Here is a 19,192-nt window from a genome sequence, read left to right as displayed (position 1 = left end):
CGCGTTCGTGACGATCGTGTTGGAAGCACGGATTATACGTACGATCTCGTCGAGGTCTCATCGCGTATAAGGCTTTCTCGAGTGACTACGTCGCAGCGCAGCAGCGCAACGGCGCGCGGCGCGATCGTGAATCGTGAATCACCGTACGTGAGTCATTGCGTGTGCCACCGTGCCGCGACGAACGCCTCGAGTATCGTGGAAATCGTGCGCGCTCCGACTCCCAGCGCGATCATTGATTTTCGTTTCGTGGAAAACCTTGGAACATGGTCGCGTAACGCGCCGATTCGGTTAGTCGCGCGAATCGAAAGCGAAAGGGAAAGAAACTGTACGCGCCGTGTTCCACGCGGTCATGGCTCGACCGATCGAAAGGAAGAATCCGACCGTATGCGCTTAGCGCGAATGCTCGTACCTTCTTCCAATAACGCTTGTGCAAATCGCTTTCGTCCTCCGACTACTTGTTTTCGTTTCCGTTGCCTCGCTCTCGCTTTCCTCGAGCCGTCTGCGCGAGTTACGGTACGTTCCAGTCCCAGTTCGATATATGTATGTATTACTCGTTCGTTCTCGATAGCCAAGTTCGATCGTGTGTCGCGAGCACCGGCTGCCGATCAACGCGCTCTCCAAGCGTCCTCCGGCGAAAGCTATCGGTTCCGGTCTGCCGTTTGCCGTCTGCTGTTCGCTCCGCTCGCCGTCTGCTAACCCCACGGATCTCGTTTCTCTTTCGCGTTAACAGCCATTAGCCGCAGCAGCAGCCGCAGCCGCAACCTTAGCCTCGGCCGATGAACGATCGTTTCGTCCGACACCCACGCTCGCATCCCCAAACCGCACCCGGTCCAGCGCATCCCATCGCATTCCAGGCAATTGAAACGAATTTCTCTTCCAAAGTTTCGTTCGGATCGCTTCGACGTGATCGACGAATCGAAGAAAAGAGAGAACGACAAAAAAAAAAAAAAAGAAAAGAAGAAAGATAAGATTTTACATAGACGAAGATTCGCGTGCAATGGCAGTGTCACGTGGTTTCGCATGCAAAAGGGAAACCGCTAGAGGTGGAACGAGTGAAGGGGCCGCCGCCGCTGCCGCCGCCACCGCCGCCGCCGCCGCCGCCTCCACCACCACCACGGCAACGGTGCCAGCTTCCTGCTATCGGTGCAGGAAGGATGGCGCGCGGCGGCACGGTGCTACGGAGGGGCATGTGGGGTGGATGGATGGCGGGACACGGCGGAGGGGAAAGCAGCGCGAAAAAGCCTCGAGGCTAGCCGGGTGGCATGGCCTCGACTTCTCTCTTCAGAGACCTTCGAATCGTTTCCGCTCAAAGGCAAGACGCGCTCGGTTTCGTGGGTGCCTGCCTGCTGCTCGGACAACGCGTGTGGTCGTTACTTTTCCTCAAAATACGTCCAGATAGAAACGATTTTTCGCGTCTGGAAAAAAATCCTGGAAAATCGATCGATTCGTTCTACCGCATCTACGCGTATCCGATATCGATCGTTATCCGATCGAAAGCGACCGAGTAATTCTTCCTTCCAACTGATCGATCAGGCCTCCGACTCGTTGGTTGGTTTACATTTACATAGCTTCGAACGATCTCGAACCGGGAAACGTTGCTCGCGTCCCGCAATCGATTTGACGTATTGGAACAGACGCGACGCTACGACCGAAAAAGTTACGTACATATACCGCGAGCGTGCACGAACGCCTACTATCCATCAATTATTCTCCTTCGACAGTCGGTATATAGCCTGTTTCTATAAATCAAAGTTATCCGAGTGTTTACATTACTTTCTTGTTTCGCGATTACTAATGGCGCAATAAGAGCATGTCGAACAAATCGACGATAAAATACTCTCGTCAGGGAGCTCGTCGTTGGTTCGCGATATCCAACAGCCGAGAGGAAGTTGTTGTCGGCTCGGCGCGAGCTGCGCTTTCCTTTCTCGCGTTCGCGCGATCGTCGTTGCGCCAATCGAAAGTATAATAATTGCGAATCTCGCGACTCGTGCGATTCTTCCCTCTCCTATGTAATCTTAGCTAATCTAGGAGAATTTGAGCATAGTTGGCGTACGAGGAACGTATCTTTATGCTTAATACGACAAGAAATACGCGTACGATGCACGCGGTCGAACGTCCGATCTTTTATTCGCCGAGACTAGAATAAGTGGGTCGCACCATGCAAACTCCGGGCCGGAGTCGCTCATGCATCACGCCGCGCGAGTTAATGTCGCAAGCTCTGACTAACCGACGCGATTTTTCTTCGCGAAACTAGTCGCTCTATCGGCACTCGGTTATCAACGTGATACGTTGCAACACCGGGTACACCCACGCTTTGGTTCGAACCGACTCGTCGTCACGCGACCCAATCCGATGCGACGCGATGCAATTCGCTTCGGCTTGGTTCCGTTTCGCTAACGTTAAGAAAATTAGCAACATAGCGACACGCGTCGCTACTCTGCTCGTCGCGCTTCAAGATCCGATGGAAGAATATCAGAGAAACACGATGTGAAAGCGTCCGATCGAAACGACGAGGAAAGCGAGACGAGACGAAACGTGGCACGGTGCAATCACCTAACGAAAGGCGGAAAACAAAGAAAAGATGGAACGGCAAGGATGGGAACGAGAACGAAGAACGAGCCAAGTCGGGTTTACGACGTCCGACTTAAAACCGTCCGAGTGATTCATAGCGTTCACCGCGTACCGCGTCGCTTCAACGAGATCGTTTCCCATTGGGCGACCGGTTTTGGCACCAGTCTACGATACACGTGTTTCCAATAAGCTTTTATCGACGAATAAATCAGTCGCGACTTTATCGCGAGATTATGATGTTTACGCGCGTTGATTCGACCTCGCCGTCGTCGTTGTCGTCTTGGTCGTCGTCGTCGTCATCGTCGTCGTCGTTGTTGTTGTCATCTCCGTGATCGCCCTGCTCGCTATCCGGCTGATCTTTCTTACGTCAATCGCTTTTCGTTCTCGCCATTCCCTTTTCCGATAACGTTATCCTTGATTGTTAATCGCCGTTGATTCGTTTCCTACTCGAACGAGCGTAAAGTAGCGCTTTTTTTTAGCACAGCACCAGGAAGTGCTCGTGTCGCGTTATCCTTCGCTGGACCGTTGGCTCGAGCTGATATGTATTTGGCGTTTAGCGACTCGCATCTTGAGTCGCGAACAAAGCGACAGCCAAACCGGCTAGCGAGAAAACGAAAACTCATGGTTGTCGGTGTTGTGCGAGTTGCGCACGCGAATCACGACCTCGAGAGCGTTCCACGAACGGGGATCGTTGTTCGCGAGAGGAAATGCCGAGTCGCGTTCAACTCAACCGCGAGATTCGAACTCAGGACCTTGGACTAACCATTGACCTCGATAGCTATACGCTACCTCGCGGTATGCAGCCAGCAGCCAGCAGCATCCTCTACCCGCAGCGCGATTCGTTCGCGTTCGATCTATCCTTCTCTCCTTTCGCCTCTCCCCCATATTATTTCTTTCTTCTTTTTATTTCATTTCTTTCTTTTCTGCCATCTTCCATCTATCGATTTTATTTCTGCAACAAAAGTAAACGATTCTTCTCTTTCAAAGAACCGTCCGCCTTCTCCTCCTTCTCCTTCTCTTCCTCCTCATCCTCTTTCTCCTCGTCGTCGTCGATAACCGTGTACGTATCATCGGTATCATCGGTCGATCCTCGCAAACTGACCCGCGCTACGTTTACGCCAAGTCCAATCGCGATCGTAATCCAGGAAAAAGAAACGGGAGCAACGATTTCAGTTGGTTGATCGAACCGATTACGTCGTAAATCACCTGTCTTATCTCGGGCCGATATTTCTTACCTGTGTACATAGTACATAATATGTACACCGATCGAGACGATTCTATTTTATCGTGGTTCGAATTCCCGTTACAACGTGACGAAGGAAAAGCAGCAGCAGGATGTAAGTTGAGTCGAAGGTGAAACGCAACTAGTTACGTACGCGTAACGATGATTTCGCATGCGACGTTTTATTTGTTCCCAAGATCGGACGCGCGGCTCCTCGTCTTTTCTCTCTTCTTCCAGTCATTTACGATAGGAAGAAAAGCGTGAAAAACCGATAGATAATGGTTGCCGACGCCGATGCAACACACCATGAGTACGATTCGCGCGATGTAAACAGTAGAATATGGCTGTTGGCAAGCCTGTTCGCACGAGTGGGTGCAACGCCACCACAGACCTTGAGCGATTATTTTACCACTCGCAACTCGGTTCGGTCGATTCGTTTGGCTCCCTCTCTCTCTCTCTCTCTCTTTCCCACTTTCTTCTTTCCATATGCGGGAGTCGAGGGAAGAGAGAGACAGAGAGAGAGAGAGAAAAAGAGAGAGACGGATAGTCGCGCATTTCGTTTTGGTTCTATACGATACCGTGTCGCTGTACATTAAATAGCGTCGTAGCATACGCGTTACCTCGAGAAATATAAAACACAAATAAATATGTATGTCACAGCATACTTACGAACGACCATCTATCTGGTAATCTAGTTTTCGATCCAAGTTGGAGGGGATTTGCAACGAGCGAAAAAAAAATCAATCGCGAACTGGAATACGAGATTCTTCAAAGACCTGGACGAATCATTATCAAGCCGACTAGCACGATATCAACGAAATAGAAAGGCGTTCGGTGCTAATGCAACCGTGCAATGTTAATGGTTGCTACATTACGACGTTCTTCATCCACCGACAAACAACTATTAATAATTTTACTGCGCGTTATTATCTACGGATTTGTATGCACGGCATAATGCAGCGAGCATGATTTCGTCGAAACGAAAACTCGATTATACGCACGTAGATCTACGTAGAGAGAAGTCGTCGTCGACTGGATCGTACACGCGACTCGGAACGCGTGTCAATTCGGCATGCATATGTATGTGCATCGTAGCCGCTCGATTCGTCGCAGTGTATCGTACGAAAGAACGCATCTAGAACATACGAGGAATTGGAGAAGGAGAACGATCAAGCGACGACGCGACGACGATGATCGGAGGAAACAGGTCTTCGCGTTCGGCGAAATCGAAAACACCACGTCTTATTTTGTTTTTAAATATTTTTTTAATAAGTTCGATAAAAAAATTATATAAATCGGATACTTAATAACAAGGTGAAAGGTATTATAAACAAAGCGCTAAATACAAATGTACAGTTGTTATACATGTATAAAGTTAGTCATTAACTCAACTAAGTTCACTATCGTGTATGATGAAAACTTAAATCTACGACATACAGTTGATAGTTTGTTCTTAGACGCGTTGAGCGCCCGACGTTACTCTCCTCGGTATCCGTGCAAAATACATGGTATATCGTTTGTCCTTCGTTTACTGAAATCGACGAAAATGCACGAGCGGTTGAGATTATTTTCTTACGAGCTACATACGTAATAGATAGTAAAAAATATTCGATATACTAAAGAAACTGCGAAAACGATAGAAAAGAAAAATAGAAACAATGAAATTAATTATCGAACTGTTAAAAGGAAAAGAGAATGAAAAAGATAATAGCAACTAATGCTTGATACTCGTGAATTAATATAATAAAATGATTGTTATCGTTATCATTGACCCCGCGTCTCTCATCATTACTCGTCGATTTCAAACGAATTTCCGATTAAATGCGATCGCTATAAACCTTCGTATAACATTTAATCTCGTGTAAAAATATCGGCCATGCTTTCTCGCTGTCATTTTCTCAAGTTTCTTTCGCATTACGTATATATACGTGTGTATACATACGAGGATACAACATCACTTCCCAACAACAATAACAATAATAACAGCAAGAACGACGACGACGACGACGACGACGACGACGACGACGACGACGACGACGACGACGACGACGACGACGATGACGATGACGACAACGACGACGACGACGACGACGACGACGACGACGACAGCAAAAAATAAATTTACTCTCGACCACGATCGTTATGGCCTTTGCGTCGTTCGTGCCGTTGTTTGCTGCGCGCGTATTTCGTTAACAATTTATTCTTTTGTTTTTGTCGTTTGCACATTTACAGAGCCACATACGCGTAATATTGCACTTTGGTGTGTTTTCGTTTATTTCTATATATCTACGGGAATAAATTACAAACGCTCGTCGACGACTCGTACACGGTTGTGATTTTTTCGCCGTTCGTAACAAGCAGGGATGATCTTTTTCTTTCTATCGTTGCGATACGGTTCACTGTCAACGATTTTTTCGGTGTACGCGGTCAAGTCACAGAACGCAATGTCGCCGGTCGCGAAACGCTGGTCATTCAGCAACGCGAATATTCGAGAAAATTTGTTGGCAGATGCGCGTGCTCGCGCTATTTCATTACGGGTGTAAGAACAGAAAAGAACACCAATTCGATCGAATGTCGGGAACGTGTGAAACGGCACGTAGACGTAACGAACCGAGATATACACGTAGGCTGAGTTCGATCAGTCAGCCATTTTAGGCGTATTTACGCACGCTTTACGAACAAGATCTTACCTTCGCACAACATATGACACGAGGCACGATCCACCCGTTGCGACTCAGCAAACCTTTTCTCTTTTCCTGCGATTCTCGTGATTCGCGTTTGCCTCGCTGCCCTCAACTTTTGAAAACTGATCACTTACAGGACATATCTTTATATCGAAAAATATTCTCACAGCCTATTGAATTACAGATTGGACAAGGCACGACGGACAAGGAAACAGGATAGGATAGGACAAACGAGTAGAAAATGGGCAAAAGTGGTCGTTATACGTTATACTTTGGTCCTTCGTATTATACGCGCATTTATCCTATTAGTCGTCGGGCTCAATGTGTAAAAAGTAACTCGCTCGCTCTTTCTTAATCCCCCCCTCCCCCACTTCCCTTTCCCTGACCCATCCAATATTTTCGACTTCGAAAATATGCACGGTACTATCAACATCCCTTCTTGATATTCGTGTCATCCGTTGCATCAACATTTCAAACGTTGTAGCGAACCTGGGTATTGCCCAATGGCGAAGACAATGTTATCGCGGCAATGATTGGCAGTGTGAAGAAAATACGCATCGATATCACAACTTATTATTAGTAATATAATCGATCGAAGAATCGAAGATATAAAGACAAAGACACAAGATATCGCGTGTAAATTTATTCGTTTGGTAATTATTTGATGCGCGTTGCTGAGCAAACCGATGCAGACTCGGTGTGAGAAAGATATTTTAATCGGCAGTGTAGTCATCAACAAGTCTTGGTACATTGGCGATTCGGCATGCGTTGGCCCGTTGAAAAGATTTGACGTAGATACAAGAGATCTAACGATTGCGTTTATATCGACAATCAAATTACTCGTTGAAAGCGTATACCGCCGCGTTGCGTATCTCTAGAGGTAAATAGAAAATATGAGATCAAACGTTTTACGCGTATCGAGGATTCACGTTCGTTCTAACGGGTAGCGCTATGATGTATACCGTGCGTGGTACCATTGATGAAACAGGGAACCGAAAATACGAAGAAGACGGCACAGGTAACAAACGCGAATACAAGAAACGAAAATATAAAGCGATGGGAAAGAAAAATAAGACGAGAAGATGACGAATATTTAAATATTTAGTTGGAAAAATTGCACGCGTCTCACTTTGCATTTGTCGTTAACTGTACACTCGCGAACACTCTCCACATACTTCTTTTTTCTGTTCCCTCTCTTCTGTTTTCGCTTCATACGCAGGGATGTGGGAAAAGACCCTGTTCTACCATTCGTTTATAGTAATGCCGTTCAGATGAAAATATAGTTCTTAAATCTAATATACTACACAAGAGATATACAAAGAAGACGAGTGCTGCATCTATGTCGTGTCGCGGCACATTCTCGAAATCGTCGGATTAGCCGCAGCCAGCCACCTCGTCTAAAACGTTCGTAGTATAGACGAGAAAGTGGAAACGATATAAGGACTGTGCAGAGTATGCGGACAGTGCGCGTGAGACGAAGAGATTTCGGGACTTTGCACCGCTGAGCGATAGCTTGCCCATTCTCGTTCTCTCAAAACGTGACCCAATCGCTGCCTACACCGATAGTAGACAACATATCTGTGACATCCGGTGTACAAGAAAACTCGAAGTGTGATCCACTACTGGAACTGGCCGTTTCGAAAGTATCCAAATCGGTGGTTATTGTTTCCATGTCAAGATCTATCTTGAAATCCGACGGTTGTATCTGTAATAGATCCGTTAGCGAGTAAAGATCCGCCAAGCTCGGATTGTTGGCAGGTTCCTCGAGTTTGACGACCGTCGCGGCAATAGTCGCATCCCCCGAGTTGACCACAATGTTGTTACTGTTAGCATCTAGCGAGTCATCGTTCGACATCGCGTCGCTGACCATTGGGTTCGTCGACACTAGATCCGAAGTTTGAATCGCGGAAGGTGCGACGGTAGGAATGGTAGCGGTTCTGGTAACTATGGTCGAAGAACATTTCGACGACGTACGTTGAGTGCGCTCGTTCAGCATCGCTGTCGTTTTGCCGATGTTACTCGTGCTACCGCTGGCAATACCGCCACCGATACTAGCGACAGACGTCGGCGAATTTGTTTCCATTTCCATTTTGATTTCTATATCTATGTCCATTTCCATTCCTATATCCATATCCTCGATCGATTCGTTCTTGACGAGGGTGGTCGCGGTTGTCGGCGTCGGAGCCACTGTCGTCGTGTCTAATTCCTCTTTCACCAAAGAGTTGGATCGACGTTCGAGGTGCGAGTGATGACGAAGGTCGTGCTTGTGCTGCTGCTGCTGCTGATGATGATGTTGGTGGCGATGATGATTGTCGTGGCAAGGTGTTCGAGTACGAAAACTTTTTTCCGAAAGTAGACTCATGTCATCGACGGATGTGGAAAAGGTAACGTTAGCTGGATTCGAGGCGGCAGGTCCGACCGACGACAGCAATCGGTCTTTTGGCTCGAACGTCGTTTCATAATCCATCTCGAAACTAGGTTCCCGTTTGATTTTCCCAACGACAGCTGTAGTACCGTGTCTGATCGTAGTACGGCGCTCGGTATTTTCCACCGAGGCCGGACCAGAGGATATGGCGGCAAGTCGGGAGGCGGTCGAACCGCACTCGAGAAAATTGTCTTCGTAAAAACTGGCCGATTCCGGAGAATCTGGCGTACCGCATGATGGACTGCTGGGTATTTTGGCGGTAACGATCGGAGGGGTAGGAGTATAGTCGAGAGAAGGTCTTTTGTCAAGCGCCAGTCTGACCTTCAAACGCGATACAGGTTTGGTACTGCTGGAGTGAGCTTGCAACCTCTTCACCATTGTACCAACCACTCCTGCGTTCGCGCTACCGCTCGTCGTATGCGTATTGTTGTTGTTATCGTTACGCGTGTGATTCTTGCCCAGTATCGTTGCTCCCATCGATGACGACGAGGAAATACCACCCCCCGCCGACTTTCGCGGCTTTTTGCTGCCTTCTTTTACTTTCGTACTTATAGAACCACCACCGCCGCCTCCCGTTGGTTTTGATGCTTTTTTCCTCGGTCTGTACTTGTAATCCGGATATTCCACCATGTGTAACTGTCGAAGTCTTTCCGCCTCCTCGATAAAAGGCCTTCTCTCCGCTTCGTCCAACGTCTTCCAGCGTCTTCCTAGCCGTTTACTAATCTCCGCGTTGTGCATGTCGGGCTGAATCTCGCATATTTTCCTCCGCTCGATCTGTGACCAGACCATGAACGCGTTCATCGGTCTCTTAATATGATTAGGATTGTTCTTCTTCGTCTGAAACAGAAGAAGGAGAAAAGAAAATGATCAAAAGATCCTGGGAAAATTTCCCTAGGTATGTATTCTCGCTTTACGCCAGGCGTTCACTGTATCGCGTACCAAGCCGTGTATTTCGAGTGGACGATGCTCGACGTAAATTCGTATATAAACGTATAAACGAAGACGTAGTCGCGTTCGCGTATGCGCATCGTAGAGAAAGAGAGAGAGAGAGAGAGAAAGAGAGAGAGAGAGCAACGATCGCGTCCGTGTAGCGTGTAGCAAGTCCATGTGCGTTCTATACACTGGCGCAGCGATACCAATTTACATACCTCATTAAATGGTAAGCTAAGCGTCGAGAAGTAGATAACACGTAGCGTGCGCAAGCAATCTCTTGCCCATTATACTTTTAGATATTGCGTCGATTACTCGACACGCACTAGAGTGGAAATCGAAAGGGCAGAATGTAGGTTACGAAGGTGATGTGCGCGAGTACAACGACTCTACTCGCGGTATAAGCATCACGTGATACACATCATAGGAACCCAACCGTTCCTCGATGTCTCTTCATCTTTTTCCTTTTCCTTAAAGTTAAACTAACACCGTAATCGGATATATTTCTATTTCGAGAGATGTTCGTTAACGCGTCGATACTTGTACACACGTTTGCGATCGTTTGAACCGAGCTTTCGACTAATAGTCCAACTCCTCGCTTATTTATAGCACGGATGCATGTATGTGCGCATCAATCGCGTTTATCGACGCTTTTAAGTCGCGAATCACAAATGATCGATCGTGTCTCGATTCACGGCCGCGAAATCAAGAAATAGACCCTGGCCTATTCAAAAGCGAATTCCACATAGATATATTTCTTTGCTTCTATCGTTTCTGTAAACGCATCTGTATTCGCTTAACCTTTATCGTTCTCACCTTTAGCAAACACTTCAAGCGACGTCCCAAAATATATACATATACGCTTTCTTAGATTCCGCGAAACGAAGAGCGGAAAATATTTTCGAAAATATCTTCGATGCAAATAGCTTGGCGAATTTATCGAAAGGCGATCGTGACGAATGAAAAGGAAGAAAAAGATGTTATCGAGCAAAAGAGCACAGATAAATAAGGATGATGAAAGAAGCTGGAAAAATTGAACGAGTACCGCCAACAAAAATTGAAACGAAATCCAAAGTCATCAGGAATAATAAACGAGAGGGAGAAAAATATATAATCTATTCTTCCGTTCGACGACGGTGTTTTGTTAGTATTTTAAACGCTACAGAAATAAATAAGCATACCTACTTTTTTGTGTAAAAACGTTTACAGGGAATAACCGTGCAACGATCAAACTAGACACGCGCATGCAAACATTTTGCCTCTGCTCTCTTCGAGGAGAAGAAGAAAAGAATCAAAGAAAAGTGGAAAAAAACACGTCGCCTCTTTGCAATTTGTAGAAGACGCGACCTGTAATCCACCTTTTACTCCTCGTTTCTTAAATCTATAACGAACGTTTTTCCTCCCATCTGTCGACGACACGTAGCAACATGTAAAGTCGTCGGATCTCAATTCCACGAATTGGAAATTAACGAAACAAGATACACGTTACTTTTTCCTTTTCCTTCTTCCCTTTCTCTCACTCTGGCGCGTTGTTTCTACCGTGCTTATTGGTATAAAATCAGCCATTACAAATACTATATCGTATATGTATATATTCGTTGGTATATCAGCAGAAAACAGTGTTTCGACTATCGTTTTGTTATTGATAATATCCATCTATGGAAGACGTTAACGCGTACGGGACGACCAGACAAATAAAAACGTCGTGTTCGTACGCGTTCTTCGAGATATCGAAGTTTAATACGACGATTACATACCTGTGTGGCATCCGAGTACGGTGTCGTTGAATTTTTATCCACAAGCAACGAACCAAACATAGGAATCCCGGAACTAGAGGGACTATCTTGCTGTTGCGGCACCATTTTTGTGCCGAGATTTACAGAAAATTTCGTATATCACTTCACTTTCGGTCTCCGATGCTCAGAACGATACACTACACTTGGAAAAATTGCGATATCGATTCGTAGAAAATCGAGCCTCCCGCGCCAAGAGTATTTTGCGTCTCGCGTCTCCTCGACCTTGAATCTTTCCCCGTGTTTACGACTGTATCCTTCTTCTGTACCTCGTTCGACCAGCTCTTTCTTTTCTTCTCACCTCTCCTCTCCTCCTCCTTCGGCTTTTCCCCTCTTTTTCCTCTCCTTTTTCTTTTACCACTACCGTGTGTATGTGTGCTTTTCTTACCGCTGTCGCGATCACTGGCAGCAACGGCACTGTGCGCGACACTACGCTTGCTTCGGCGTAAATACGCGAGAGATAGTTTTAGATTTTAGGAGAGAGGCAGTCGACAGATGATCGCGCGAGATTGGCGGCAAACCGCGAATTTGCGACGCACGATAGCGACCACTCTTTCAGGCAGAATCGCAAACGTAAGCGTAGCAGTTACGGTTTTCCGTAACATTCGCGCGCACGGGCCGCGGACACGCGTTTCCTTTCTTCTTGATCGTCGGAGCCCGTGTGTCTGCGCGTCGGCCGTATTCCAGAAATACGATAGGATTTCGATGCGATGCGCGTCTACGCGATACACGATGCGGCGCGACAACAACAAGAAAACAGTTATGTACTGCTATTCAACGCACTGCACACTCTACAAAACACGTATCAAAACACTACGCGTAGCAAGCAGTATGCTCTCGATCATGCGTTTTCTGTGTATACATAGAATGATCACGTTCATGCGCACATATACGATGATCCTCAAGATCCGATGGCTGCTCGTCGATCACGAGATGACATTATCGACCGACGTCGCAACGACGCTCGCCCGACGAGCGCTCATTCGCAACTAACTCGCCCTCGCGTCAGCGTTCTACCTCTATACTACGCTCAGCTGAGACGTACCACCTCCCTCCACTAACTCGCGTAAACACGCTGCCTTTCCACTTCCAGCCAGTCGCGATGCAGCCGCTCTTTTCTCCCTCTTTAACCCTGAAACCCTGTACGTTGCTCCCTTTTCTCTTTCTTCTTTCTTCCTTTCCCGTCTCTATCCTTCCTCCTCCAACCATTTAAGCATATACTACACTAACCATACTACACACTCCTAAGCGTTTATACGTACGTACATGTAACGCGCGCGCTTGTTTACGTACTCGTACGACGTAGCTGCACCAGACATAGATCTTTATTTCTTCCTTATCCATTTATTAACCTCCTACTATTTTTTGACTCCTTCGATCATCATAACATCCATCGGGTTGATCGTATTAGAGTTATTTCTGTTTCGTTCTGTTAATCGTCTTTCCCGTTCTCTACCTTGCGTTATCAGTCCCCAATCTTGGTACAAAATACAAGATCCGCGATCGTTTAATACGCGCTCGATCGTTGACCGCTATCGTATCGCCTGGATATTCGATTTTCTTCTAAACGCGTCTCCGTCGCCGCTATCTGCCGTTCTTCGGTATCCCGTGTATCGCGAAATGTCGCGATATCGTCTCAATCGTTTTGACCCGTCCGACTTTCGACGCGTCTTATCGCGATTACGATCGTCTGCACGACGATCGATTAATTTTCATCTTCGATCTTGTCGCTCGTTATCGAAGAAACGCGTTGTTTACGTTGATTGAGGAGGAATAAAACCGATCGAACGTACGACATACGGCAGGGTTCTGTAGGATGAAAAATACTCGGATCAAAAGTAAAGGTAAGTACATACACACTTAAGAGTAAAACTATCGCTACTTGTTCTCGACTTTTATTTCTCGCAAATGGACGCTACTTTGAGAGCGACTATCCGAGTCACTTCAGATTGGGTAGTCGTTCTCAAAGTAACTCGACGGTATAACTCACGATAGTTTTGCTCTCAAATGGACGCGTACCTCAAGTAAGATACGGCGCGTATATTTGCGATCGCTGCGACCGCCATGTCGCGCCACGCAGCGTCGCATCGGTCCGATCGCTAGGATCGCGAGTCGCGGTGAAACCGTTGACCCATCATCCTCTCTCGTCAAGGACCAGAACGGAGAAGCGGAAAATGGAATCGAGCCAGAGAGCCGAAGAAACAAGCTTGTAGTCGTGCGCGCACGCGATCGATGGGAGCGGCTGTCGCCACTTAACCGGATGCTAGTCGCAGCTCGAGAATACTAATTGTTTCTTCTCGATATATGTACGTACTCTCGATGTATGTATTTAGAAAAAGACAAATAGACGGGACAAGGCGAAACCCATAGGCCGTAATCGCAACGACGGCTATTTCGTTTCCGTTTTTCTGCTTCGCTCTTCTCCGCTTATCGATTACCGGTATCGATGCCGATAAACGATACCGGTATCTCCCATTTGTACACGACTATCCAAGCCAAGCCGAGTCAACCGGACGCTTTCGAACTGGGATTCAAAGAGGAAAGTAGCGGCCGCCTACTCGACCGCGAGTTATGCCTTGCGAAACTGTACGATGTACGACTATCGTACGGAACACCCGCGTTCTGCATTTCACCCGTCTGAGTCAGCGTAGCGCGCGACACGTTGCGCAATTCTCCTGCTTGCAGTGCTGTTTGGGACGATGGAGAATTATCGCTAGTAGGGGTGCGAAACAGCGTTTCTACGCGTATATCTCTATACGTATGTATATAGCAAGATCGCAGGAAATCTGCTCTCCTTATCGACCGTTCCGATACGTCGCGTCGCCCGCACCCGTCTTTCGTGAGAACCTTAGGAAAAACGATCCGTCTTCGAAGGGTTCCAATGACCCATATACATAAGCGTATATATGTGTGCGTATATACGTACGCGCATCCGAATGGTTTCAAAATACATGGTAAAGGTTAGGCGAGTAGACGTCGAGATGTGTAAGCATACACGCGTGCATCGAGGCGCAGGTCAACACTTCGCGTCTCGTCTTAAACATTCGACGACGCTTTGCTCGGAGGAAACGGCGGATCCGGTCGAACGAAACAACCGAACCAGCTGGTTTTCTTTCGTTCCGTGTTATTCCTTTTTGCGCTTATGTACATTCTATACCCTATAGGACAAACGTGCGATAAAGGTGTGAGTTTTCCCTTTGGTCGCGAATACTTCGACCGATCGTTTTGCTTCGGGACTGTTTGCGACTGAACCGACTCTACCTGGAAACGAATATCGGTCCAGCTGTCCAGCTGTCCAGCAGCTGTGCACTTCACCTGCCCCGTTTGTAGCTGTCTGAACTGTGCGCGTGCACTGTGCGTGCTGCGGACTATTCGGCCGTGCACCAGTTTAACACGTCCAACTCGAATCACTTATCGAGGATTCGACTTTGTAAATTTACGCGTTTCCCTTAACTGGATACGTATTTCGAGATCGACGGAAAGAGGCGCTGTTGCTTACGCCAGTACTCCACATAACCTATTTTACTTCTCTTTTCTTCCTCCTTCTCGCTGTTGAGAGAACATCGGAAGGTGATTTCCAGACAAATTACACCGGTCACGGAGAAACGCGTTTTAAGGCACGGTTCACGGTACATGAGACGGGTCGAGAGACAACGATTTTACATGGTTACGTTTCCGGTTGTTTCAACCATCGTAATACACCCTTCGTGCTAACTTTGCCTCTGGGAATCCATCTTTTTTGGTCGAAACTTATATTTACCGAACGTACTTATCGAGCAGAGGTCAACGATACCAAGTTAATTAAATATAGGAATCTTCCTGTTGAAAAGTTATTACTCGAAAGAGATTGCAAAATCCCGTATGGCCTTCTTCCTGCCTTATGCGTGCTAGATAGATCGCCCGTTTTTCTTCATACTACGAACATAACTGGATATTGTTTCGTGGGAATGGAGAAGTAGGAGGGGTATTAGTTAGGTTGTATGTACAAATATTTTTCTGGCAGCCGGAGGGCGGTCGGTAATCCTTATCGAAAATGTTATTTGACAAATCGATTCATATATTGATAATAAAGAGATATTCAGCTGCTTTGAACACGATATGTGTTAGATAAATAATCAAATTTATCGTTTAAATATCGTCTGTATTATCACGTTAAGGTAAGTCATACAGTGGACGAAGAATTGCAAAATATTAAAAACGCATGACTGCTGTTTCCCAAATGGATTCCTAAACTCAAAACCGTCATACTTCAGCTCTATTCATCGAGTGATATCAGAAAATAAAAAGAAATTAAAAACAGAATGATTTTCAAAGGAAGAGTTCTTCCTTTCCTTCTCTCTCCCTCTCTCTATCAACTAGCTTCGTTTAACTTCTCCATGGATATTCGAACGAGGTCGTACCATTAATCGAAACGCGACAGCCTTTTCTCTGCCAATGTATTTTCCATTTCTCGTCAAGGTTGCAAAATAACTTCGATAGGCAAGTACGAACACAAAGAAGAGGATCGTTGAATCGGTCGGTGACTAGATAGACAGACACACGGGCAAGCGAGTAGGTAAGTAAATAGGTAGGTAGGTAGATAGATAAGTAGGTAGGTAAGTACGTAGGTTCGTAGGTAGGTAAGTTGTCATGTAGGTAAACAAACACAAGCAGAAAGAAAGAAAATGATGGAATACTAGGCGCTACTGTGGATACACGACACGACAAACGATATCGAAGCTAAAGAGAAGTGGAGAGTCGCGCCTCGATTCTCGAACCATGCACCTGCCTTGCGTTACCGCGTGGTATTTATCTTTATCGTCCTTACCTTTTCCTTTCTCGAAACTAATCGGCCAAAGGATAAAAGTACATGGATGACTCGCAGCAACGAGACGAATTTCCCCGCGACTAACGAATGTGCGATACGAGCCTTACCTGATGGGAAAGTTTGCGTTATCGGTTCGTTCGAAAGATCGAAAGAACAGGTGTGAAACAACGATGCTACACCTGCGCGAATAACCGTACATCGGTTCTACTGTTATGCCTCGTGTCGAGGATTCTCCTGTTTTCGACGCAAATACATATGTTTTATTAATCTAACGCATTATTTATTCATGCAATTCGAGACGAAGAGAAAAAAAGTGGAGGAAATAGTAAAGTTCGCATCTTTGCACATTTACTCCACGTTTGTCGTCGAGGACGACGACTACCACAACGACCGCGACATGTCGATGCATTTGATACGTGACGCACCTCTTTTGTCTCACGCGAGCGTTTTTCTATGACAAAATCGTAAACACCGGTTGTGCGATAGCACTTTTCGATGATGCGTTGCGATACGATATCGATACGCTTATTCACGGCGATTGTAGAAGTGGCCATGGATGTGGCTGCGGGTACCCGGATGAATAAAATCCTATATCCTTTCTCTCAAGCGTGTATACTTTTTTAACTATACATAGGTATGTACATATATAAGATACGTATATACATATTACGTTTTAGAGAGTATACACGTATCCGAAACTATCTCCGCGATTTTTGAGCCAATTTCCTTCTTAACCAGCAGTATCTAGTAACGATAAGTCGAAACATCTATGATTTTAATTACGTACGTTTTCCTACGATCGATAAAGTAGAATATTTCGGAACAGTCGCAGTCGGCTAAACAGAACATCGTCGTTATCTTCCCTTCGCGTCCTTCATCCAGCGCGGCTCATTTGAAAGTAGACCGACAGAAATAGAAGCTGTAAAAATCATACGACTCTTTTTTCAAACCCTTTTTTCGTTTGCGTCGTGCATTGTCTTCGGATTTGCAAATCGACCGATCCAAAATCGTTTACGAATCAGTCGATACCATAGTACGGAATATACAACGCATAGATACTATATATATCAGTAAGTCACTTCCTTGCTACTTAAGCGTAAAATTCTATTAAACGGGGAAGGTGTTTTAACTGTTTTAAATTTCACTGAATCTTCCTCTAACGAAACATTAATTTTCCCCTTCAGAGCAGATAACGGATAACGAATAACGTATAATCGATTTTCTTTGGAGCGGAATAGACCAAGTTGAAATTCTGTTAGAACGTTAACGCTCTTCGAGGCGAGAGTATCGTAATTTTTAAAAGCTGTACAGGTCGTTGGGTGCGAGCGTCGTTGCATGTGCACACGTGGAACACCACGTAATACGTAGTTCACGATACATACGAATCTTCCTTTTCTCTTACCTTAAGATCGACTAGTTTGCTTCTCGAATCGATACGATTTAACTATTTTACCGTGTATTTTAAGTCGAACAATCAGTGTCACCTGTAATTACTGATCACTGTCGTTTGTTTCTGCAACTCATACCTCTGCTTCTCTTCTTCCCTTTTCTTTTCCTTCCCTTCCCTACCCGCTTTTCTTTTCGACCGCGTGCGCCATCACGTACGCTTGGTCGAGTACAAAAACAATAAATTTTAATTATAACGAGACAGCAGTACGACAGAAATACAGCACGAATACACCAGCATGAACACGCGAGAAATATCAGGTCTCCCGAGAAAGAAGCTAACCCAACTTATAATATGCGATAGGTATAACGTAGATTGGGGATGAAGTTTAGAACCAAGTATGTACGATCAACTAATCGACGACCGTTTGCTTGTGAGTAACTCTCCTAACTTCGCCATCGACTGGTTTCCTCTCGATAGGATTTGATCCTTGGAAAATCGTTAGATCGACTCTTCGTTCCCTGGAGAGAGAGAGAGAGAGAGAGGGAGAGGGAGAGAGAGAATGACGAAGAGTGAGAGACTGAGGGACGGAAGTTATCATTTCGGAATGGGAAGTTGCTTCGTGGAGTACCTGATTTTGCGACTACTTGATTTTACAGGAAATCGAGGAATCCACGAATCGCTTGCCCCAAAGAAAACGTGAAAACGTGAGTGAATAATAACGTATGGGATACGCCTGTAATACGACTACCATTCTTACTGCAGTTGCTACAGCCTACAGGCTTTCTGTCATCTTGCTAAACAGATGTACACATACTTACACGTATACTTCTCCTGGCGCCAAATCGTCTCTATCCCGATGAAACGTTCGAAACCACATAAAGAACGTGATACATCGGGCAAACCGGGAAACAATCAGCCGAGGCAATTCTATCGAGGTAACTGTACTGAATTGAAGAGAACCATGGAAGAAATCTCTCTTCTTTTCACAAAGAGAGAGAGAGACAGAGAGAGAGAGAGAGATGGGGGCGGGGGGAGAGAAAGAAATTTTAACCTACAAAATTTTTACATCGCATGTTCGAACGAAATAATTCTTGCGATATATTTCAATTTAACTTCAACTTCTCCGAAAGCACGATCTCGAACGTTCAAATGAATCGAGCGGGCACACTGGCCGTATCGGATTGATTTCTAGTTTATGTCTCGACAAATATTCCATAAAACCGGGAGGGTTATTTCGTTTTAACGTCTAACGATATCGTTTCCTGCGATATTTCGATTCGCACGAGGAGCGCAAATTCTCGAACCAAACGCGTCCAATAAAAATAGAATGAGACAGAGAGAGGAAAAGAGAGGGAAGAAGAACAGTGTTT

At 45.9% G+C, this 19,192-nt stretch overlaps 1 protein-coding gene across 1 annotated transcript; it reads right to left on the bottom strand.

Annotated features, from left to right (window-relative positions):
* Positions 1 to 5,035: 5,035 nt before the first annotated feature.
* LOC117153658 (uncharacterized) lies at positions 5,036 to 12,636 on the bottom strand. The gene is made up of 2 exons (XM_033327919.2): positions 11,590 to 12,636; positions 5,036 to 9,739 (listed from the first exon to the last, which is right to left on the bottom strand). The coding sequence occupies exons 1-2, from the start codon at positions 11,692 to 11,694 to the stop codon at positions 8,009 to 8,011; spliced, it is 1,836 nt and encodes a 611-aa protein (XP_033183810.2). The 5' UTR covers positions 11,695 to 12,636; the 3' UTR covers positions 5,036 to 8,008.
* Positions 12,637 to 19,192: the final 6,556 nt, after the last annotated feature.

This window comes from Bombus vancouverensis, chromosome 14, assembly GCF_051014615.1.
Source record: "Bombus vancouverensis nearcticus chromosome 14, iyBomVanc1_principal, whole genome shotgun sequence".
Classification (NCBI taxonomy): Eukaryota; Metazoa; Arthropoda; class Insecta; order Hymenoptera; family Apidae; genus Bombus; species Bombus vancouverensis.
Note: the sequence above shows the minus strand (reverse complement) of the source record. Positions and strands in the feature narration are given on the sequence as shown.